We start from the raw sequence: 26597 nt of genomic DNA, 5'->3' as shown, positions 1-26597 counted from the left end.
CAAATTATTGACATCATATCACGGAACAGAGTCAAATCTACCTGAGGGGTCCTGGATGTGTGGCATCCAGGGGTTCAGCCCCGAATGTTATATGAATCTAAAAGTGTGTGTGTGTGTGTGTGTGTGTGTGTGTATGTGTGTCTCCATGTGTAATGGAGGCATTGGAGAGGGAGCAATCGCGTGTCCTGTTCATCTAAATAAAGGTAATAAAAACATTGTGTTTTTATTGTGTTTCTCAAAATACTGAAATGGAAAAAGCGGTGACTATGAACTCCCCACTCTCTCTGCACGGGTGTGCACTCCTAAAATGCATCCCAGGTGTGTTGGGTCCATACATAAATGGTTCCACCTCAAAAAAAAAAAATATTCTGCCAAAGAAAATATGCCCCCAAAAAGGCATTACAGCTGGACTGGCCAATAGGATGGCCAGGCTTCAGTCCACGATGGCCCCTTACTACCCTGCAAATCAGCGCTTGAGTGTTGCATGAGTTTTGTTGAGACATCGGTGCTGCCTTTTATTGTATCCATTTATACACATTATTATTTATGGTATTTGAACTTATTAGGCAAAGGGCTCACATTCATCTCTTAGTGTGTGTGTGTGTGTGTGTGTGTGTGTGTGTGTGTGTGTGTGGGTGCATAAGCTCACATATGCGTGCATTATGTGTGAGAGAGATATTGGCTGACAGTGAGCCGACCTGTACTTTTTGGTTACGCAATTTCTGTATCGTGTATGTCTGCTTCACTGTGGGCTTATCAATGATTATGGGACTTGTATTTGGTGTCGCAACAGTCATAAAATGAAACAGCAGACAAGTGATTTTTGAGGCATTATTGTATGCAAATAAAGCGAGGCAGATGTTTGTGCAGGTTGGACGAGGCAATAGGTGACCTTGACCTTTGAACCCTGACCAGAGGTCACCCTTGAAGCCCTAGATCTCAGAAATTCAACTCTAGGGTCAACTGTTTTGGACAACTCTTGGACATGTACCTTTCAAGGGGTGGTAGTGTAATTTGGGGGCACCTCTTAAAGTACAATATATGGAAACATATAGTTCAGGGCTTTGCAAATTACGGATGTCAATTCTGACAACGTAGATATATTCCCCAACCAAATTATCCTCTAGAAACTAGTGGTCCACCGATTAAATTCATGAGGCCGATATTTGCACATTTTGAGATAATAGGCATTGGCCGATGCCTGTGCTCTCTAGGCCAATAAACAAAAAAATTCCGCAGGCTAGTGTATCTATTTTTCTATACATATCGATTCAGAATATTTGAAACGGTTTCAATACCCATTTTCCCCACTATCTACATATATACTCCCTCTTCTCTCTGACAGCGAGTCACACACACCCTGCAGCGGTGCCCACGTAGTCCCGCCTCCTCTTATTCACTGGCTGTCTCCACTGTGTCATTCATTTGTTATGGTGTAAGCTCATTTGAGATGGCGCGTGCCGAGCCTCCACGGCCGGTGTTGAAAACAGCAGGAGTGCTGTTTGGAAATACTTCGCATTTGAGGCAAAACGCAAGCTTAACTCAGAGAATTTTGATTTTAGGTACATTTATTTTTGTGTGTTTCCTGACTTGTATGAAACAACATTTTCAAACACAAATGAGTTAAGGGACAGTCCTGTTCCGTCCCATTTAAAAAAAAAAACTGTGTGTCCCCACCATCCTGTGGTGCGTCTCCATGTTGCTAAATTATAATATGACGCAGTTTATCAATTACATTTTTTTTTATCATTTTAATAATTTATTCTTCATTCATAAGTATTTTTTTTCCACAAAGTTTAGTTTATTTGATTACCTGTGGAAATGTATTTAGTTGATACAATTTTTTGTATGTATCAACTAAGTGCACTGCAGAGACAATGCAGACAATAATTTAAGTGTAATAATTCATTCATTCAAATTCAGCAATTTTATGTCTCATTAGTTATTATTATTAAATGGTTGTATTTTATCAGATTCAAACAAAACCCGAGATGATATCCACATTATGTACCAGCCATAGGGCTGTCTAAATATGAGCATCGGCATCGGCCAATGAAAAACCCATACCGGGCGACCACTATTTTCTGGAAGTGAGTTTGACAAGCGTTTCTGTGTTCTGACTGTGACAGGTCAACGGCAATCTCCACCGCATGCCAGCCCCCCCACCCGAGGAGTTTCTAAATTGATAGCTGGCTGTTTAGGAGAACGCAGTTCTGTACGTTTATGGATCACTGCGCCACTACAATAAGACAGTTCATGTTGCAGTATATTCCTCGATGACCAATATAAAAACAGTGAACAAGTCAGAGGTGGGAGTTATCTTTCTCTTACTATATTTACCTGTTATTCTACTTGCTTTGTATGAGGCGTGAATGTGAGCAGTTTAAAACACTTGTACTGTAGATCACCTCAGCCTGACGGTAGAACTCTTTGGCCCTATGGCCGGTGGTCGCTACATGACTCTACGTTCAAAGCCTTGACACCAATACAGAATATGCAAATTAACAAATATTATTCACTAATCCTTCCAGACGGTTCCTTCTGGAGTAAGTAGTCTCATTTCCATATTTCATTTTGCTATCTACTTTCTTCTGATGGAGAGCTACTAATTATGCAACAAACTACAGCTATTTTGATAAATGATTATGATCTGCCAAAGACTGCAATGGAATTTCCACAGCCCCACAGTGCCCGCCCCTCCCCCCCTCCCCAGGGCATAACACTCACAATCACATTAAGATGCTAGATTAGATGATTATGCTAAACTGCTGATGAACGTCCAGCACAGAACGCATTTTTCAAGCTCGCCTGTAAGACGTAATGTATATCCTTAAACGCATGAGTTGTGTGTCACACAGGTCACAACTGGGCTTTAAATAATGAGAGAGAGAGAGCGAGAGAGAGAGAGAGAGAAGGAGAGAGAGAAGGAGAGATGATGCAGCTCTGCAAAACGAAATATCTTCTTCAATGTGGCCCGTGGGTAATTTTATACGAAGATATTAGCATATATGTAAATATTGATGAGCAAACCAGCAAGCTACACAAAAAGCAGCAGTTGGCAGTGCAAACGGAGTTCTCCGGTGAGGGCAGCCAGGTGGAGCTTCATAACAACTAATAAACAGAACAATTGGAATGGATGGAAAAGAAAAGGTGTGGATAAAAAAAGGGGAACCGGTCTGAATGCGGTCAGTCCCAATTAAGGAATAGTGCAAAAAAAAGGGGAAAGGGAAGAAATGGCCGAAATCAGATCAGCATTAGTTATTGCTAAGTTCTTGCCATGTTTTTCAAAGGGGCTTACCTGTTTCACGTCATAAGCGAAGAGGACGTATTTTAAGTCCGGAGAGATGGAATACTTTGCCACATTGAAATTAATCTGGTGGAAAAGACCAAAGGAAACTGGATCAAGAGACTAATAAATCTCTACTCCCTCCGTGCGATTAGACCTAACACACTGCAACGGGCTTGATAAGCCTCTAAATATTAACAGATGTACGACACAGACAGATGGTCAACATAAGTAAGTGCATTAGAAAATTAACTGAGCAAGAAGCCACAAAGTTTTATTACAGGCAAAAATAAACACAAAGATTGATCTGAAGGAGTAACACTTTGTTGGGAAGACAGGGTCTCACAGTCTGTGCGATTATAATAATAATAATATAATAATTCTAATATGATAATAATATGAGTGATTATAATACCAAAAATCCCATTTGATGCAGTGCAGCGTGTAAATATGTAAGGAGACTCTACTTACAAATGTTGTGTTTGTGAGAACAATCTCCGTTTCGTTGGTGAGGATGTTGAACTTGATGACGTGGCCGTCGCGGTTCCTGTAGATGACTTCAGAGTCTGTAAAGAAACACACAAATGGAATCTGAGTGAGGGAAAGGGGTATTTGGACAAAGGTATTGATAGGTACTTTAATTATAGCACTTAACGGAAAACGATGGCGTTACAGCAGCATACATTGGAGGAAAACAAACAACAACCTGCAATAATGATATGACAAATAAAATAGGACTCAAGTAGATAAAATAAAATAAAATAGACAATAGACCTCTAAATAGACGATGCACAAAATACCTCTTACAGTAGAACTATCAAGTTCAAGTTTGACAACGAGCTTGAACCCTTTGCTTGTCTCCGAACAGAAAATTCAAAATTAGCATCACCATGGTAACCGGTGATAAACAAAGTACCATTTCAATGATGGAGAGAAAAAGTTAAGTGAGTTTCGAAGTGGACTGGATTTTTAAATGGCAATATGTTACTCAATATTTTTGTCGTCAAAAGGCTGTAGCCTGGCGTCTGCTGCAGTCAGTGGGCTGTAGTCGTTCAATAAGGGGCAGTGCAAGTGTGAAGAAATGTTTTTTATTTCGCGTTGAGTGGTTGAACCAGTTTGGATAATCACATTTATCACAATAAGTCACTTTCTGCTGAGTTCAGGTGGTCAAATATTGGTCAAATATTTGTCAGAAATGTGCAGTAATGACCGTAGACTCTATGCATCATTGCAGGGCGTGCATAAATACATAAATACATAAATATTCAAATGCTCCCAAATGCAAAAAATAAAAATTCTGTTGGTGGCCTTTAGTGCTGACAAGTCCATTACGAAACATTGTTTTGGTCTTTCATTGTTCCCCCCAAATTAAACAACCTTAAGAAGATGGCATCGCTGACAAACGGCTCAAATTTGAGCTGTCACGATGTGATGTGATTAACATTTGAAGTCAAAGATTTCGGCATCAAACAAATACAAAGACAGGGCCTGTTTCATTTTTCCCCTTCCCCTGTTTTCCGGGAAAGCTGTTGTGTTCCCTCAGGATGGGAGGCATATTGCCTGTCTGGAGTCTGGAAAGCATCCTTTATGCCGCCCTGAAATGGCTGCACGCCGCTGCATTGTTTGTTTTGTCATATGCAGACGCTCAGAAATGCCCCTGAAATGCCACCCGGCAAGGGAGGCAGGGCGCTGTTCGGGTCTTCTGCGCACGCAACATAAGACACAGTAACACGCACACAAATAAGCACAGTGTCAAACATTTATGCCCAATTTGTGGCGAACACACACACACACACACACACACACACACACACACACACACACACAAACACACACGCACACACGCACACACACACACACACACACGAACACACACACACACACACACACACACACACACACACACGGAGACTTGGAGGAAGATAAGCGACAAAATAAACCAGTCAGAGCAAGTGCAGGCACTATAATTGGCAGTGCCAAAAAAGAATACTCTGACTAGAAAATGGAAATAAATAGAGGATCAAAACAAGCAGTCCCTTTAAATGAATAAATAAAAAGTGTCAACCGCACAGTTTATGTTTAAATTCAGTATCTTAATTTTAGAAGAGTGAGAAGATTTAGCCTTCTCTGTGAACTTTTGATTGTTGGTGGGTGGCATCAAACTAAAACTACATAAAAACAACAAGCAAAATATATATATATATATATATTGATATATATAAACTGTATCTACAACTACACACAGTATCTTCATATATTCAACTATATGACTTTATATAACTTGCACATACAACGTACTATTTAATGAACCAATTTGATTTTTGAATACGATAACAGAAGAGAAAATCATTAATAAAGGAAAATATATCTTATAGATTTTTTGGAATTATGAATAGATACATTTGCAACGCAGTGGCCACCACTGACATAGAAATCGTAGTGACTGACATGCAGGGACATTTTGTGGTCCATAACAGTACGATAGGGCAGGCGTTTGCCATGTAAATGATAACTTGATAAACTGTTGAAATGTGTGTGCATGTGCGTGTGTGTCATTGTGCACTGCATTACAGTCTTCCACAGATGGTTGCTGTAAACAATGTGGTCTCAACCAATTTGCCCAATAGTGAAGAGGTTAGGGGGGTAACTATGATAATAACAACAGTAATTAAAGAAGAAATAAATCAAAATGTGAGCTCCTGATGTCAGCTGTCCTCACCTCTCAGCGGCCCGCAGCGTGGCAATATTTAAAAATAGTTTGACCGATTCTTTATAGCGTGCTTTGAGCTCAATCGTGCCAAACCTAATTACTCCCATCACAACCTCGCAGGCTTATCACAGCAATGCATATCATCGTATCAGACAGGACGAGTGCGTGAATCTGCTGCCGGGGGACTGCGGGCCAGCGATCGTTCCAAATGAAGATGCTTAGAGATCATGCGGAATGAAAATCACTCGTCAGAACTTCTTTACCTCAAGCCTGTTGGATCTCGTTTGATCATCAAATTTGTTCCACAGTTTTAGACAACAGCATCTGCTCTGAGCGCCTCCTGAAACACCTGGGAGTGGATGTGCACAAAGGCATACAGGCACTTCAGGCTCTATAGAAGGAATAACAATCACAATTTTAAGCAAAGCACACTTCTTAAAAGAAAATACTTTACAGGCCCAGGTGCACTTGTTCTGATGGCTGGAAGGAAGAGATGGTTTAATATGCTATAATACTCACTACACATGTACACAACACTATACCACGTCACACCACACTATGCTACACTAAACTACAGTTAACTACACTATTGCACACTACACTATACTACACCACACTGCACTACACAACACCATGCTACACTATACTACACCACAGTTAACTACACTATTGTACACTGTACTACACCACGTTGCACTACATAACACATACATACTACACTATACTACAGTAAACTACACTATACTGTATACTATGCTACAGCATACTATACAATACTATAATACACTACACTATACTATACAACACAATAATACTCTATATTACACTGCAGTTAACTACACTATTGTACATTATACTACACTATACTACGCTACACTATGCCACAGTATCCAGTACTATACTATTACGTCAGTTCCACCTGCCACATGCCAACCGAGTAGTGTTTTCAGGGCCCTCCGGCACAGACACAGACAGTGGGGTAGCTGAGTGGGCTAGATGGAACAAGCCCAGGAGCAGATGGACAGTGTGAGACCAACCAACGAGCGACTCTTCCCCCCATATTGTTGTGGGTAATACTGTCCGACATGGTGGCCGTATTGGGGCGGTCAGGATGCGCCGGTAAACAAATGCAGTGTGTGCCGGGGGGCGCGGGCCCCGCCGCGGAGTTGAATGCGGCTCCCGGCTCCGGACCGACTTGGAATTGGGAGAGCTGCGGTCGGCTCCGTGGAGGGTCTGCCTCGCCGCATCCCTCAACACACACACTAGGGCTGCAGGAACTAAATTAGAATAGAATTTGAATTTCACAAAATAACATAACAATAAAGTTCAATATAAGTTCATCCAGTTTGTTGCACAGTGAACGCACATGAGAGAGAAATATTCCCGGTAACGGTGTGCGAAGGCCAGGTCGGCGGAGACGCCCGGGCCCCTCTTCCCCCTTTCACCGTGTGTACAGGGGAGAGTTTGGCCTTCGACCAGAACGTCCAGTAATTCCAAAGACGTGCGGATGAGAGTAGGAAATAAACCCGACCATCGCTGCTTTGCTTTGTTTCGGAGAAATGATCCCTTTGATCGGAGCTGCGGAACTGCAGGTAGTAATTTGCCTTTTACTGCTAGTGTTCCTCTGGCAAGGATAGCCTCTGTTTTTCTGCGCTTATTTTGGGGATGAACTTAAAAGTAGTGTAATAACTAACTTATTGTTCATTATTCCAAAGTCTAGTTTTGCTAAAGCTCTTGACTGTTTAGGTTTTGTTTAAATATTCTCAGATGTTTCATTATTATTTACAAATTTTACTATTAAAATAAAAGCCACTTATTGTGAAGTGATACTGTATAACATTACACCTCATTACACAGCCCTACACCCAACTATACTATACTACACTAGTTAACTCCACTATTGTACACTATACTATACTACACTATACTACATCACATTTCAGTACTCTACACTATATTTCACTACATTACATTAGACTCTAATACATTATACAATTTAACACTAAATAATAACACTAACTGTACTACACCCAACGATACAATACTACACTACAGTTAAGTACACTATTGTACACTACACTATAATGTACTATATTATGCTATATCATACTAACTATACTATAATACATTACACTACACTACACTACATGATATAATACTAATATAATACTATACCATTTCAGGGAAGTCTGGAGGTTTTCCCCCAAAAGATTAACATGCAATTACCAACAGCACAGAAATTATGTAATTTAATTAGAGAATTCGAGAATGATGAGCTCATATTCATCATGGCAAAAGTGTGTGTGCGTGTGTGTGTGTGAGTTTCACGGGAGGGGGGGCGTGTCCAATTCTCATCCAATTCCCTCTCTGTCAATCCAAATCAAGAGACAGTCGATTTCAGGCAGCGAGAGTCAACAGTGTGATGAGCGTCGTGTAAGTGTAGTGAGAGTAGTGAGAGTAGTGAGAGTAGTGAGAGTTAGGAAATAAACCTTTTTACCAGTAAACAGAACTGTCCTCATCAACTAATACTCCACAGATGCCGTCCTCGGGTATCGGATTCCCCGGAATGAGTCAGCACTGTTTCTTTGGAATTCTGAGTGATTTCCTGCTGCGGGTGCAGTCACAGTTCTCAACTCCCCTGCTCTTTAAAAAAATATAAATATATCAAAAGAAACCGCACTGATGAGACTCAAGCCCTTTTTCGACAATCAAGGGGAGGAAAACATGAGACGCAGGACGCTGCGTGGAAATTAGACGCTTTTATAGACTTGCATCAATGCTGTCAAGTATCAAAGCGTCCTGTGGCTTTCAATAGTGATTTTCAAAACCTGAGTAGTTAATGTCCTTGGTGACAGTGAGCCAAAAATAAAAACGAAATAAAAATGTTTTTCACAATTAGAGTTCAGTACATGTACCATCTAATTGTCTGGTTATGAGAAATGATTATCAAAATGGGTTAAAAAAAAAGAGGGGCTTTTTGAATGTTGTGGTAGGTGTACTTTAAGGTAGACTTGGTATTTTCGGTCGACAGAATATACAATTATTACAGAAAAAAAGGTATTTATGTAGAAATTGGAGAACAGTTACACACGCACCGGTTCAAGTCCACATCAATCCACACACACAGGGAAAGGTCGTAGGTTGTGATCCATGATATTTCAGTACGGTTGTTGCCAATATGCACAGAACTTTGAATAAATGCAGTACAATGGAAGGGATAAGTAGAACATGACTAAAACCCGCTGGATGGTGAAACATAAAGTTGCATCAAATCACAAGGTCCCTTGAGAGTCCAATCCCTTATAAACAAAGCACAAATCTACTCAGACCTATCATTCACAATAAGTAAAACTTCCGATCTGATGAGTGAATGAGTAACATGGGTAAAACACCCCAACTTTAAGAATGATTCTGTCACGTGACCTTTTTTTTTTGGTTTATCAAAAAGGTTGTTTTCCTATTTGAGGTTGAGTTGAGGTTAAATAATCGCTGAGTTTAAGAGATGAATATTTAGAGCTGATGAGAGGGATTGATTCGTGTGATCTTTCAGACATTACCGTGCAACCATAGGCCTGCACTGCGCTTGTCCCCTTAAATAATGGAACATTCCTGGTTGAAAAAGAGCAAGCTAAGACTCTAATGTATAAGTAATGCGCAAGGTCTGTAACCTATTCAATAATGAAATACATTATAATTTTTTTTAACTCAAACTCGAGATGAGGCCCTGAGTTCCAAATGGTCATCCCGCAACACACCGACTGATCAGAACCGCTCGCGGATGAGCGCATTCCCAGTTGGAACAGCAACCCTCCGCCGTCCTCCATCAGTCAAGTCACATTTATTTAAAAAGGCACGTTAAATAAAGACAAATCACCTGACAAAATGACAGAACGGAGACTCAACTACGCAACCACCCAAGCAGTTCTTCGTAGTTGGATAGTGGGATGCGTCCAACAGGGGGTTGGCTGGTGGTGATATTCGTCTTCTTTTTTTTTTTCATGAATTGGCATCGAGATTGGAAGCAAAACATCTGTATTGTACTGTAAACCGACCTAAAGAGGGAAGGGGGAGGCGAAGGCATAAAGGCAGAGCGGAGTTGAGAGAGGAGCGCGTTTTTTCTTTTTTTTTTTTTTTTTTTTTTCAAAATCCGAATATCGGTTGTCAACTTTGGACAAAGTAGAATAATAATAGCCATATTTGAGGGGGCGCCACTGTGTGGGTTTAGTGGGGAGAAAGAAGACAATAACTCCTTTCCCGATATTCGTTTTTTCTAATAACAGCAGGAGAATAACGTGGCAACAACAGTGTTCTAATGTGTCATATTCCAAAATAAATTACTTTATTCAGCTGGGAGGAAAAAGGAGAAGAGAAGGTCCAGACGAGAAGCAGGGAGCAGATTTATTCTCTGAACAAGTTAAGAATATTCATGAGGTACACGCTCTAAACGCGTCCTCATCGTCGGGTCCAAATTAGTCTTTTATCATTATTATTATTATTATTATTATTACATAGTCTACTGTAAAGAGATTAAAAACAATGATATTTGCAATGCACTGTAAACTTCACAGACAGCGCGATCATTGCAGAGGGACCGTGTGGTGTTTAAGCATCCATGAAATTATTTATCAATATTTATAGGAAAGGTCGATTATTTTATGCATTTTAGAATAACATAAACAACTTGCCATTATGACGTTTTGCGTGTGTCCATGGCCGTCGATAACTGTCAATATATAGTTGTATATACACACGTACACTGAACACTATAGAATGAATAAATCCAGATTTATTGATTCAGGAACTTCAGGTTGAGTTCAAGTCAACGACGCTGAACAAGGAGGGAGACGACGGCCCTGAAATGAGGTTCCAGGCTTTGAGCAACAATATGTGCAGGAATGGAAAAGTGAGAGATAATGAGAGATAATTTGCGCAGAGAACACGGCGCTTGTACAACCAAGACTAACAATCTATAGGTAGAATGTCGTTTTATTGAGTCAGAGCACGGTATGGTTGTGAAAGCGTGTGTTGCTTCTGCAGAATAACGGCACAACGGCGATGTCAGTGAGCGCGTGCTGGTTCTGTTCCCGTTGTACAGCCCGACCAAGGTCACATTGTCTGTTCCAAGAATAAACTGTACAATCTTTACTGGCTAATCGGTGCATCTACTCGACAATAGCACAGGAACGTTATTGCCTGCCCGCTGACACCGTTTCATCGCAGAGATCCTTTTCAAAACTGACGCCTTGCTCTGCTAAACATGTTCAGCGTTGCTTTGCGGCGGAACTACCCTTTAATGCTCATGAGGCCATTTCACACTCCTGGAATTAAGATCACAATGCCGTAGAAGCTCGTCCGTTTCAGGAGGAAGATCCCCCTCGGAATCGTGTCTAATTTGTGTAAGTGGAAATCCACAAGGGGGTGTCATCATTGATGGCTCTGTGCGTTTCCATGAGCCAGCGGGAGACATACAGTCCTAACAATAAAAACGTTGGCCCTATATCATCAAAATAATGATCCGTTGTATTTTTATCGCTTGTAGCAAACTCCTGGGTAATGTCTCTGCATGCAATGATAAGCCAAAGCCACCTGCTAGTTTTCAGCCTAATGGAAAATTGCTATATGGAGGACTCCTTGAGGAAATAAATGAGATTTGAGGTTAAAATGAGTTCTGTGCACTCACATACACGGTGCATACTTAGCGAGGTGCCGGCCACGCTCGTGTAATTTCCCCCTTAATCCGCAGGTTTGATCCGCGGTGAATGCGACGCTTCAGAGACCAACTTCCACATCCACTCAGGGAGTTAATGGCCAGACGGAGTGGAAACAAGAGATTCATTTCTTCATTCTGACTCAGAGTCGAGTTTGGAAATAGCCACATTCTGCAATAATAAAAGATTGCAGCGGTAATATTCAGTACTAGCAGCACAGGTACAGTGACTTCTGAGTTCTCCGACAAAGTGAAACAAAAATGAGATTTAATTCCATTTAGAATGTGAACGGTCTTGGAATCCACACTTTTTTTTCTAAAGCTCTCATCTTGTCAGTTAACTTATGTAAGTTTGAGAGATTTCAGTCAAGAATCTTTATTTGTCGCACTACAACTCGTGCATATATGTATATATACACACACACACACACGCTTTCTGGGGTGGTGGCCAGTGAAATGGGGCCTCTGCCTTTTTCCCATCCTGGCTTCTTCTGGGGGGGCAGCCAGGAGCAGTGGGCAGCATTCGTTGACGCGCCCGGGAACCTGGTACCAAGTGTCCATCGCTGGTCAGACGATGGAAGGTGATGTGTGCATGTTTTTGGTGGGGGTCCTTACTGACGTTAGGTGGAGAAAACCCCATGTGAGCACGGGGAGAACATGGAAACTCCACACAGAAAGGCTCCTATTTGGGAGATAACCCACCGGAGCACGGTGCCAACAGCGCCCCAGGCGGGAATCGAAGCCAGGACCTTCTTGCTGTGAGACAGCAGTGCAATGCACTGCACTGCTTTGGACAGCTCTGAACATGTACTTTTAGAGGGATGGTAGTGTCCTTTTGGGGTGTCACTTAAAATGGCCTAACATATCATTCAGGGCTTTGCAAAATGTAAATTCTGACAATGCAGGTATATTCCCCGACCAAATTAACTACTAGTAACAGATGCATGTCATTTTTCACCCATACCTTATTTTCCTTTTAGGTAAAAACAATATAATTACTTTAACTGTGAGGCAATTGCATCAAGTTGCATAACAAAATGGCGCAGAATTTTAGTTTTTGTAGTTTTTAGGGTTAGGGTTTCAGGTTAGGGTTGAAAAGGTTTATAAATAACTGAGTTAATATTACGCATGTATATGTATATAATAATTTGTTTCTGCTCATGTAGAAGCCACAAGTCTGTATGCTATCAAACTTGTTTTAAGAAAAACATGTTGAAATCGCAATGTCATGGACAAGCACTAGACTATCCATAATCCTATGTGTAACAGCGACATCTCTGATTAGTGGAGCTCCCTGTTACCACAGAAATGTTTACCGCACTGGCTGATGGGTACATTGCGCCAGGCACGCAAAGGCTGACATTTAAAATCTAATTGAACTGTATCTATGAATGAAATTCATACTGAGGGTAAGACCCTATATCCCTATTCTCTTCCAACCTTGAATTTAATAGACCATTCAAAAAAGCAAAACCAGTATCCTTTTATTTTGTGCTCGTCAGAATGCAATTTAAAACTTGAATACATCCATGCCGCACCTCCCCATGGTGGCGTACTTTCATCAGGTTAGTTTAAGTTTGAGTGTACATAATTTATCTGCGTCCCCCCACCTTTCCCTTACCCCCCCCCCCCCCCCCCCCCCCCCAGAAAGTCTAATAAAATCTCACCATTCAAATGAATTGGTTGAAAATTTGTTATGTATAGCACAAAAAATCGTGCTCTGAGACACGATTCAATAGATACATTTTCATGACTACGAGCACGAAAAAGCGTGATACTGGGTTGCTCATTACTGCATGTCATTTTTATTTTAATGGAGGATGAAATATTCATGAGAGGGGAGATGGAGCAGGTGGAAAACACTGTAGGATAGTAAGTACTGGTGGGATTTGAGCCCACAACAGCTCCGCTAGGTTAATGTAAAACTCCGGTTGGACCAAATCCCACGCCTATCTCGGTTTCCCCACCAGTCGTTGTCTAGACATGGAGCCAGTGGTGTTGGTCTGTGGTGATGACGGTTGTGTGTGTAAAGCATAAATAAATAAGACAAGAAAACAAGTCCACTTTTGATTTTGCAGCCAAATGTGAACTCAATTAACTTCACCTCAAAGAATCATAGCATCCCATATTGTCTTGCTGAAACTCCATATTGTCTGGCTGTGACCATTCATCTGCTGAATATGCCCATGATTTCCTCTTCGTTTGTCTGAAGACAAACAACAACTACACTGTCTGCAGCGTTATAAATAAATAAATTATGTGGACCTCAGGCAAGCAGGCGGGCAGGCAGCACGAAGCAAAACTTAAAGCCTAAATGAAAGCATCAGGCGCTCCGTTGGCAGATGAGAATATGCAGCCAATGAAGAGCAGAGGCTCTGGGCCGAGCTAGAACACATGGCAAAATGTAATATGCATGGCATGCCGTGAATAATTTAGCCGGGGTTGCGTAATGCTTGAACACTATGTCTGCAGTCCCAATGGTGCTACCAAATGTCGCAGTCGGTCGAGTTCAAAGCCGACTTGGTAAAGAGGCACAACATGAGTGCTGGGTTGTACGGAGGCTGAGAGTGAGCATGGTACAATTAGTCGACAAATACGAGATCACTGACACATGCTCAAGTGTTCAATTAAAGCGGCCACCTGTTGGTTTACTCTATTCAAACTTCAGCAGCAAGGCATGCAGAGTCTAAATGGATTGAATCATGACTTAAAATCCAGACAAAGGGCTTTGTTCTTTGTTGACCTTTGTGTAGATTCATGTTGAAGGGCTCAGGCAATACAACAGCATGATCTGACACACATGACAGAACCGTAACTGAGTCTCAAACACAGTGCAATGCATCCTCCCTGCAGTCAACTGCAACTTAGAAAAATAGATGCGCGTCATTGAACAGCAGGACGGTATCGCTGCTTCAAGTATTTACCTACAGTGCTGCATAAATAATTCATGATTCCTTCAGACACATTGGTAAATACAGTGCTGGATCCTCAGCGCAGTAAGCAGCCATACATACGCTCAGAACCAAAAAGACGCCTGCCAAGAGTCACAGTACATTGCCTGACAGGATTAGGGTTAAGGATGTTAAATATTGACCATTTTTGTGATGCTGCTGGAACGGATAAACCTTGTGGGATGCAAAATGAGATTGTCAGCTCAATTGACACAGCATGAGAAGATCATTACGAATGTAACAAGCACTCGTTCAACTCACAGTTGCTGTTAATTAGAGCTAACTTGTGGTAAACGCGCTCTGGATCAGGATCGGTTGCCGTTGAGAGGCTGAGAGACGGTCCAAATGGACCGTGACTCACACCTGGACACACACACACACACACACACACACACACACACACAGACACACACACACACACACACCACTATTCATTTACAGTCATTACTACAGGGGGCATTTCTCTAGATAGCCCACTTGACCACACATTCTAGCCCATGAGGTGATTAGTAACGCAAATCAGATTTTAACGTTTTTGTCAACTATTTGTGAACTTACAGCAGATGTCTTTAAGTTTCAATGTTATTTTTGGTTTGCTTTTTCAAAAACGCAAAAAATAGTGTCCAGCTCATCTACTGTACGAGCAGACAATCGCAGCCTTGCGCAGTTAAGGTTTGTTGTATTACTATAAACTGAATTGTGTTGACGCTGATGCTGAGTGGGACTCCTTCATCTTCATGCTGTCTTTGCAAAATAAAAATAAAATCCATTAAACCTAGAAACAAAAATGACTCTCAGATTTCATGCATGACAAACCATTCCTCAGGCATTTTCATGATCTCAAATTGAAAAGGGGCTATTAATAGCCTCGTAATAAAAACCAGCAAACCCCTTTCATTGTCTATCATTTATTCTGCTTCAGGCCGGCAGACCGAGGGGCGTGGTAAAGCCGCGGTCTACAAACGCCAGCACAGGCTTCTCCCCGCTGCGGCATACCTCCTTCGAGTCAGGGAAATCAGCGCCCCAGCAGTGCTGATTGGCTTGACTCTGGGCAGGAAGCTTTCGTTACAGTGCGTTTGTGTTTCAGCGAGGCGGTATGTGAGGGAGTTCCGGCAGAGACCTCGGCAGAGACAGCCAGAGAGAGAGAGAGAGAGACAGCGAGAGAGATAGAGAGAGAGAGAGAGAGAGAGAGAGAGAGAGAGAGAGAGAGAGAGGAGGAGGCCGACTGTTTATATTTTATGTTCTATGTTTCACCTGTGAGCCTTTGCCTTGTAAATAAATATACACGCCAGCAGGAGCCTCTCGGAACCGTTGCCTCGCCCATCCTGTTCCCCTGCGTGCCCAACTCACCGCACTCAATGTTTCACATTTTAAAGCATTCCTGTACCACCTCCATCTAGTCCAGCCATCGTGTTTGCTATGTTAGGATTCTGCTTCACGCTGTGGTACAGTGAATAACTGCAGGACACGACGGAGGTTTCATTACTCGCCTTTGTTCGGAAATCCACAGTCATCAAAGCTCTCTCAGTAGAGACGTCGTTAATTGAGAGAGTTTTAACGTGAGCTCTGTCTCAACAGTCTACCCCACACTACACTGTTTCTACTATTTAATGTGTAATTTGGGCAAGGTCTATGTGTTATGTGTGCGTGTGTGTGTGTGTGTGTGTATGTGTGTGTGTGTGTGTGTGTGTGTGTGTGTGGTGGTGGGGGGGGGGGGGGGGGGGGGGGTTCCCTCAATTTTTCAAAACATAAAAAAATCTGGGAGACATTCTCCAATGAGATTAGATGATTAAGACAGATAGATTAGAACAGCACCTTCTCTCCAACACAAACTCATTAAACGGCATCAATAATGAAAGTTAATTAATTACCGAGCCCTATCTAACAAGGCACTGAGAATCATTGAAATTGACTTGAGCAGGACGTGTGTACTGACCAAAGGCCATGTGCCAGTGGGCATAAACTACATCGTTTCCACAATGCTGTGTGTGTGTGTATGTCGGGTGTGGGTTAAGCATATGTGTGTTTGTGTTTGAGGATGTATGTGTGCATACAGCGTGGGATCTCCTTTGTCCCAAAACCCATGGGAATGAAGACGAAAATGTTTGGTGGACCAAAACACCAATGAATTCACAAGAAAATGGTTGATGAATTGATAAGTGGGGTTTATTTCAATGCTGCCAGTAACAAAGCATTAGCATTTGTTTTACTTTAGACTGTGTGCATAAGCCAGGCCACCCCTGCAAGCAGCCCCCGCAACAGCCAAGTCTGGCCACGCCTTCACCAGCCAGCGCAGCTGCCTGAGGCCACACACTCCGGAAGGGAGGAGGGGGCAGTCTGCTGTCGCCCTGGGGGAAGGAGGCCGGCCGACTGTCCTGCTCCAGGGAACAAGGTACTCTGGAAGGGGACCTGCAAAATTTTTTGGACAATTGTTTGTATAAGGTATGGGAACCCTGTTTTGGAGTCGGTGTTTTTTTTATTTAAGGAATTGGAACCCTGTGCCAGAGTCTGTTGATTTTAGGTATGGTAGCCCTATGTCAGAATCTGCTTCATACATTATTTTTATAATGGGGGGGGGCAGTAGGCTTTTTCCTGGCCTCAGGTTGGTGTTGGGGGTATGTGGTCTGGGGATGGGATGGTTTGAGCAGCCACACCTGACCTGGATCTAGGTGATTGGATCAGGGTGGCTGCATACCTAATGCTCATTGGCTGGTCTAACAAGCAACAGGTTAAAACTCACTAAGGATGGGAGCCCTGTCATGACATGTTCTATCTGTTCCTGGCTAATTCCACCTAGCCTCCTCTCTAAAGTAAACTGTATGCATCATCTAATGTGTCTCTGGGCTGGAGGGCCCTGGAAACATCACTTGGGTGGCATGTGGAACTGCTACAGTAAGGTTTGGATGTACAATATACTATATACTGTATATAAAAGTATAAAGGTAGTCGTGCCATATTTGGTGAAAAAACGTGCATTTGTCTTGTTCATCCAAGAGACTAACATGACTAATTCCTCTCTGCTCCTATTAATAATTCCTCCTCCCACGAGCCACTCAAATAATGACATGCTTCGTTCTCATCAGCACTGTAGATAATTCATGGGTGGCAGAAGGGGATGGACTGCTATTAAGAGCCACTTCTCCTGGGTGCTAAGCAGGCACTCCAAGTCCATTGAGTTTGTGACTCTGCCACTCTGCAGAGTTAGACTTGGTATAAGTTACTTTCTGTTTAGGCATGTGCGTGCTCCGATGTCATTATCATTGTGAAGACTATTAATACAAGCCAATTATTACATCTGTTTTTACCTTCTGCGCATCATTGCGCAATTAACATTCTGATTATTTTTAGTTCGCTCAAAGACAAGCAACTGCTGCCAAACCAGTGGCTCACCACACATCATTGAAGAAAATGAAGGAAGGAAGGAAGACAGAAGAAAATACGGAACCAATCCCAATACATTCCCTCCATTCTGGGGCGTTTTCACTTGATGGAGGCAGAGGAGTTGTCTTCAAAGGTGCCCTTCTAATCTCCCGCCGCTATCCCAAAACGCATCTGGACACCGCCCTGTTTCCCCAGTCAGCAGTTATGCCAGCAACACGCACCTCCCCCGAGGCGTAAACAGGGGCATTTCCATTATCTCAAGGTCTTTTATCTGAGTTGCCTCGCAGGCCCCTGCTACATCAGATTACATGTACAGGAAAAAGGTTATTCCAAAAAATGACAGTGGTGCAGTTTGTAAGCGATGACAGTTAGTTGTTAGACTTACAGACATACAGCTTTTGGAGACATTTGTGACCCACTGCGTACTTTAGGGTCATTTGGTGGCATTTGACTTTTTTTCCCTGCATCATTTGAAAGTGAATCAGCGCTTCAAAACAGGATGTCACTAGTGCAAATCAAGCAAATATTTTTAAAGCTATGACTTGTTAATGACAAGGGTGTGGCAAACTGTGATACTGAGATAATCACCTCCAAAGTTTCCCCCACACTTGGCTTCATTCAGCCAGCTCCCAGAATGCAAATAGGGTGGGAGGACTAACATTGCCACATGGCCTGCTGAAAGGGGAATTGACACCTTCCTGATTGGCCACTTGACAGCCTGCTGAATGAAGACGCGACACCGTGCTGAATGGGGCAATCTCTGCAATGTTGCTGTGTTTTGAGGGAATATTGGACAGTGTGATCGACAACATCTTTATGTTTAAAAACATGTTTAAAAAAAAAGCTTTTATTGAACAGTAAGAATATACGTGTTTTATAAAAGAGGAATTATTCAAGAGTTTAAAAGTGCGGACAATACAAACAAAATGTACAGTCAATTAACATTATAAGTCTCTGTATATTAACCTCTGTGTGTCATTATATACATAATAACAACGGGCGTATTGTCGGTCTCCTCCCGTGGTTCTTGAAAATATTCTGTTTCCTCATCACATTCAGGTTGAAATCTGCTGTTTGAAATGTTCTCCAAGTCCGGGATGATATCAGATTCAGCAGCGCTGTCGTTCTCTAGGTCACTGTCGGAGAACAGACTGTCATCGTGGAAAATGATGTCTCGTAGGCGCTGCTTACACTGACTTGGATCTATGGGACTGGTCAGATAAAGGTCCGCGATATGATTTAGATCTTCCTCCACCCGCTTCTCGTAATCAAATAACACGGAGATGAAAGTTTTCACAGTCAAGTGAAACTGAAGGATCCTCGTCTTGTTTACGGAAGTGTTGTCAGCATTTCTTCTTCGATGGTACACGTTGGTACATGCCCCCTCCACAATATCACTTTGTGTGTGTGTAAAAGTAACACGATTTAAAGGTTGAACTCTATCAAAACTGTTGCACATTGTGACTTCACATGACATGGAATATGGAGGAATGATCTTCACCTGGACGCTCGCCTCAAAGGAAACCATTGATCGCCGTTGTTCAGCGCTGTTCAGCGTCCCGGTAAGTGAACTGCGTTTCCCCATGTAATCTAACGGGAATATTTAACTCGACATTTTAACATTTTTCTACTATTTAGAAATCAAACTCAGTTTTGAAAATAAGTTGAGAGTTGAGATCAAATTTTCCTTTATAAAGGTTTTTACAAGTTATTTGGCTGCTCCTGGCCATTTTAGAAATGCGCGAGATAGCGGGTTTGCTGCATTGGGTCACATTTTCCAAGTCCAAACATCCAGAGAACATTTGGGATTTAGCTCCAACATCAATAATAAAGTCCAAACTATGCACGTTTAGTCTTACAAATCATTTTGTTCTTCCTTTGCCAACCCTGCGGCCTTGTTCTTTAAGAGGTGGACGCTGGGGGTCAGCGTGGCACGTTGAGTGGATATGTGGTTGACTGGATGCCGTCTAGGCGTTGGATGTTTTCTGTTTGTTTTTAATTGTTCCCCAGGGAGGTGGCGGCTTCCAGCTCAAGATGGACAGGTGGCAGCGCCACGCTTCACAGAGCCACTTTAATTGGGATCTTCTGTAGCTTGTTGCAAACGCAGCCCGCCCTCTCATTCGCTAAAGTGGATGAATGGTGCGTAACAGTTCTTGAGAGCAGGCGCATGGCAAATATAGAGGGAGGGTGAAAACCTTGTGCTGTCCGGTGTCTTGCGTGTTTTAAAAGACTGTCTTTACACCTCCTATGAATGACAATGGTGTGGATGTTGTGCACGAGTCACAGCTTTTACTAATGCAGTTCCTCTCAGAGAATCCACTTGAATAACTTTGCACCAAGTGGGCCTAAACGTTAGCACATTTGCATTGCAAAGCAAGTCTCATTCACATGGTTTGTATTATGTAGTGATCAAGCAGTTGTTCCATGTAATATATAATCATTTGTATAATAATAATTGACCCACACACAGACACAGACATAAACACTATTATTATTATCTCTAATGGTAGATTGGTGGGCACAGGATTTATCCAAGAGATGCAAATATTCAGACGGGAAATCAAGATGGGCCAAAAAAAGTCATAACTTTGTATATCTACAAACCTTGAACATAGTGCTATAAAACATTCAGCAACATTGTTTTATGTGTAAATGACCAATAAATGTTTTCTATCGTTTTATCTAGGCTGTATGTAAATGAGTGTAGCTAATGACATCAGGGGAATTTGAAAAAAAGTTTGAGAAAATAAAGACAAAATATTAATTTCTACATTTTAAGAATTTTTTTTGAGTGAAGAGATTAAACAAAAGGCATAATGAGTGATGGTAGAAAATATTGGTGTTCCAATTTTGGTCCGACTTTAATTAAGGCCTTAAGTTGCCTCAGTGACACAAAACTAAATGTACACAATTTTCAAGCAATGCAATGGTATGAAATCTCAAAATAACAAGAAACATTAAGGAAATAAAACAAAAAACATCCCAGCTGTGTATCTCAGCTTTTTTTGTTTTCGCAGGCTGATGCCAGCCTGGACACAACAAAACCTCCAAAGCAATTTACATCAACCTGTTTCCGAAGATTTTGGGAATCGCATATGACGTTACGAAAAGTAACCAAGCACTGAACGGACTGGCAGTGAAAAGCCCTACAGCACCTCTGAACTGATAAGCACTAGAAGGGCTTTTACCCTCTCTCTGAGCACTGCATATACTGTAAATGGCTCCACGCATACCGGGGATTACCATGGTAACCACATTAAACATGTAAATCATCTTGCTGTCATTTGTCGAGGTGGAGATGTGGGGAAAAATGTGTGAGAGGATTAGGTGATGAGATACGCCACAGCCTCCATGCTTCCAGGAGGTCTAGATTTGAACCTGCCATATTTAATTCATCCCCGACCGCCGTGCTCCCACACGTGGCCTGTATCCGAAAGGGGACATCAAATATACAGAGAACCTAATGAAATAAAATGTCGGAGCCCTTTGGCGGGGTTGTCGGGAGTTGCGCGTGGGATGTACAGGATATGAGCGCCGCTACATAATACATTGGTCCTCTGAGCAGGTAGGGAAGTAGCGAGGAGCGGCGTGTCTTCACTGAGTCCATGCGAGAGCCAGACCTGCGGCCAGGTGGAGGGGGATCATTTAGAGCCACCGCTCGGCCACAGCCCAGGGGTCACACTTGTAATGTGAACATCGACAATGCTGAATATTTTTATATTTAATATAAGGGCTGTAAAATTGTATCATCTCTATATATATTATTTTTTTATACCCTTTCTATCACTATGTTGCAAATCAGCGATTTGCGATTTCCGTGAGCAATTACTCACTGACCAATCACGGCACACAAAGCTTAACATGGATGAGAGAAAAAAAAAACACCGTCCCTTGTTTACAACTTACAACTTTTCAAAACACCAACTTCCGTTTGATGAGGAAATCTCAAATTCCACTATGGCACCGTTCATGGATTACCACAACACCGGCCACCATCCAAAGCATGTGCATGTGTATGCACGTGCACCTTTTTGTTTGCCGATCGTGTTTTAGTGAATGAATGTGAACACAAACCAATCATTCCAGTCATCATGTCTCAAGTCAAGTCAAGTCACGAGTCCTTAACTTCCAAGTCCAAGTCGAGTCTCAAGTCATTTATTTTCTGTAAAGTCACGTTGCAAGTCATCAAAACAGCGACTCAAGTTCAGACCTGCGGCCAGGTGGAGGGGGATCATTTAGAGCCACCGCTCGGCCACAGCCCAGGGGTGACATCCAAATCTTGCCCAATTAGGCCTCGTTTTGATTTAGATGATTCCTCTGATGTTTTAAGACAATAATATGTTTGAGTCTGGCTATTGGTGTCACGGGGGACAACTTCTCTCCTACACCTACATTGAGATAAAGACATGCAAGACAAGCATGATTGGTGGACTCTCTTTCTAATATGAAGACAAAGTGTGCGGTGATTGGCCAGTTTTGACTTGGGTGCCAAAGCTTACGGACTCTGTCCCGGCGGCTTCAATCTTCACAGTCGTCACGAGGGGACTTGAACGCAGAGTGGCTCCCCTACTCGCTGACATTAATATAATTTTTCTCCAAGTCTGGGCAAATTCAATGGAAACAAATAAAGAGTGCTTACAGTGTGCCCTTGTTAAAAGCAGTTGTATTGATCCGCCTGAAATATATTCACTTTAAAATCTGTTGGCATTTGGCAGCAAACAGTGTTTTAATTTGTAAAGCACTTGCTCATTTAAATCCCCACCTCAGTTGTTTTAAATCAATATTGGAATGACGGACACGGGACACTTGGGCTTTATTCCCCCCCAGCACGAAATGCTTATTATTCGACACCATGACAAGACTTTCAGCTAGCCTCAGGGCTTCCCAACATTGAGGTACGAGGCCTTTCACACCATTTCACTGCAGTGAGCCGCAGTGGTAAACAATGCATGACAGACAGGCGAAAAATGGAGAGGCATCTCCTTGACAACAGTTTTTTACCTCTGCAGGCTGGCGTCCCTAATACAAAGAGGTAAGTAGGGACACATCGACACCGGCACGGGTTATCAGATCCACACCCGACCATAATAGGATATCTGAAAAGGTCGTCCACAATGCCCAAAGAGACACATAAATGTAAGATGACGAAGGAAAACACTGTTATTCTCCTCTTGACACGTCTTCGACGTCTGACATGGGGAAGACCGTGGAAGACACCGTTCCACCGGCTCCACACTAAAGTTAGAAATCTGTGCGTCCTCAGTCGTGCGCAACATCTATTTCAGTTGACAGAAATTTTGAAAGGTAAACAAAAAAAAAAAAAAAAAAAAAAAAAAAGAAACCCCAAAATAATGGAAAATGTCCGGATGCCAAACGAGTTTGCGACGCGTCGCTCTGCATGCGAGGCGTCCGTCTCGCCCGCCCGTTTTGCAACCGGAAAGCGTCGCAGACCTGAATCCTCGCAGTGTCAATTATGGCTCGGCTGGAGGCTGTGACCTGATCCAGGAGCTGCTGGGACCTGCCAGCCTCACGCCCCGCTCGCATTCATCAACACCACCTCTCCTCCCTCCCCCGTGGGCCCTGCCTCTCCCCTTCAGTCAGGTGAGAGCCAATCAATAGCCGGCCTCGTTAGGTTGCCATCGGGCTTTCCTTAACAGTTGCTCAACGTGGTATTTAGGGCTACAAGGCTCGGCTCCGGCTGACATTCAAAGTGTCAGTGGGGGAGGACGGAGGGCAGCCGTCGAAGATTTTGAAAGAGCATTAATACGAGCATTACTATGATTCTTATCCTGATGAAGACTTTTACGCTGTTTTAACGTTCGATAGCCTTTTGTTGATATTCCTGTGGAGATGGATATGTTTTCAGATGAGCTTATTGGTGGTTATTTTTACTGTTATTTTGACTCAGTTACTGGGCAAAGGCCTCTACATTGCTCAAAAACCCATTATACTCAGTGTATTCAACTTAGACATGTCCCTTATAATCAGAAGAACTTGGTTCAAGTCTCAAGCAAGTCCCAGGTCATTTCTCTTTGGGAAAGTCAAGCCAAGTCACAGGTTATGTCAAGTCAAGCCGAATCCTTAGTTAATTAAGGTCAAGTCCCAAGTCAAGTCACTTTTTTCCCCAAGATACTGCAGTCTTACCTGCAGTATCTGATCTTCATGAATAGAAAAGATAAGGTATTAGTACCTGTGTAATAATGATATTATTGGCCAATCTATCTAACTTGTCCAGAAAGAATGAATTTCATTTGTGTAATAATTAATTGATATTCAGTGAAATAAAAATAATAAAACAAAAAACAAATAACTTTATAAAAGCTTATTTATCTCTTGATTACTTCTCAATCCGAGTTATATTCCCTCCCATCACTTTTACACGGTGAAATACTGACGGGCAGACTACAACATCAAACTTTGTTACACTCCGCCTCTGTCCGTCCATCTGTCGGATTGCAGAGTATCTAAAAAACTTATGAACAGATTTGCACAAATTCATTTGACTGAATAAAAATGCTTGAATGAAATTGTTGAATAGTAAAGTGATGACTCTTGGCACAGTAGCGACAGCCATGATGATGTGATCTGATCATACTGTGTGTGTATGTGACCAGCAGGAGGGCAATGAGGAGCTGGACTGACTGAGTGGTCATCCAATCATGACAATGCCCAGCGTGCGCTCTCATGCCGGGTCACACTTGTAATGTGAACATCGACAATGCTGAATATTTTTATATTTAATATAGGGGCTGTAAAATTGTATCATCTCTATATATATTATTTTCTTATACCCTTTCTATCACTATGTTGCAAATCAGCGATTTGCGATTTCCGTGAGCAATTACTCACTGACCAATCACGGCACACAAAGCTTAACATGGATGAGAGAAAAAAAAAACACCGTCCCTTGTTTACAACTTACAACTTTTCAAAACACCAACTTCCGTTTGATGAGGAAATCTCAAATTCCACGATGGCACCGTTCATGGATTACCACAACACCGGCCACCATCCAAAGCATGTGCATGTGTATACATGTGCACCTTTTTGTTTGCCGATCGTGTTTTAGTGAATGAATGTGAACACAAACCAATCATTCCAGTCATCATGTCTCAAGTCAAGTCAAGTCACGAGTCCTTAACTTCCAAGTCCAAGTCGAGTCTCAAGTCATTTATTTTCTGTCAAGTCACGTTGCAAGTCATCAAAACAGCGACTCGAGTCCAAGACACAATGACTCGAGTCCACATCTCTGATTTTGGTTTCTCATAGCCGCCATATGAGTTGAGCTTGATTTAGGGCTTAGGAATGCATCAATATAATATCAATATCCTGTTAAGGGACATCTAACATCCCAGACATTATCTGGCATGTTAGATGTCGTAATATTGTGATATACTTCAGTTAAATGTTGACTTTAAGGTCGCATTACAGAAAAGTAATGCTGTTTTCTGAACTTCAGAGACAGTTTCCTGTTCTAATCAATGCTTCAGGCAGATTGGTTATATTATCCACATTACTTATGACAACGATAATGTGTAAATATCTCATGAAAACACGAATTTGCAACACTGGAAAAGAGCAATATTAAATATGTTTCCAACGTAAGCGAACAGTTATATCCGTTGCTTGTCACACTACACGTCATAAATCTGCAAGGAGCCGGGAATGGCTTTCGAAAAAAAAGGCGTGTTTCTTTTATTTCACTCTTTGTCAAAGGCAGTATCTTCTAGATTTAAGAGAGCGTAACTCCAAGCCAAAGCAAGGGCCCTGTCTCCCCCTGACATACAATAATATAAAGGCAATGATGGAATCATTTTCAGATACTGAGAAATCAATAAGTGAGATATAATTTGATCTCTCTCTCTCTCTCTCTCTCTCTCTCTCTCTCTCTCTCTCTCTCTCTCTCTTTAGGTCTATATTTCACTCAGACACATGAAACACAGAGGACAGGAGCAGGCTTGCTTGGGTTGGTGCAAAGTAAACCTAATGAAACGCTCGGCGGTCGCTTCCGCTGTCTCCGATTCCGCGCTCCTTTTCCTCTGTAGACTCTCTGCACGGGCTTCAACTTCCAGCACTCCCTGCTTTTGCCTCGGTGGCGGCTGTTCGCCCCCTCCTTCTTTTTTTCCAGCAGGACAATGATGTAAATTGCAGGACATCTAAAATCTGATCCACATAATGAAAAATCGATTTGAGGATTGGAAGCTTTGAGAACAGTGAGAGACGGAGTGAGTGACAGCGTGCACCCTCGCCCTTTTAAGGACAGTTCCTCGCCGAAATAACAATATAGCAATAACGGCCACGTCGGGATCCGCGGAGGAGCAGTTCCATCAGTAGCTTGACGGAAGATGGGGACTGTGAAGGGTCAAACACGGAGGCGGCCACTTCCGGTGAATGGAAAGGGATTGCCAAATAAAAGAATGGCTCAAAAGCTTATAAGAGGACGATGGGAAAGAGAATTTAGATCTATGCTTTCCATCGCACAGACCGATGCCCCGCCCAGCGTGTGACGTCCCTCTGCTGCTCTGGCTTAACGTTGTGACACGCGTAGGCTTTGGTCCAAAT

General features: G+C 42.3%; 1 protein-coding gene across 1 annotated transcript in view; it reads right to left on the bottom strand.

The window, feature by feature from the left end:
- Positions 1 to 26597, bottom strand: part of dpp10 (dipeptidyl peptidase like 10) — a gene marked incomplete at both ends in the record, with an annotated part of 92493 nt that overhangs the window by 37435 nt on the left and 28461 nt on the right. The window contains 2 exons of the mRNA XM_080019408.1: positions 3299 to 3373; positions 3758 to 3852. Of these exons, the coding sequence (XP_079875534.1) occupies positions 3299 to 3373; positions 3758 to 3852 (170 nt within the window). The remainder of the gene's footprint in view (positions 1 to 3298; positions 3374 to 3757; positions 3853 to 26597) is intronic.

The sequence above is a fragment of the Zeus faber genome (genome assembly GCF_960531495.2).
Source record: "Zeus faber genome assembly, chromosome: 18".
In the NCBI taxonomy this organism is placed as follows: domain Eukaryota; kingdom Metazoa; phylum Chordata; class Actinopteri; order Zeiformes; family Zeidae; genus Zeus; species Zeus faber.
The sequence above is the reverse complement of the archived record's forward strand: the minus strand, read 5'-3'. Positions and strand labels throughout refer to the sequence as shown.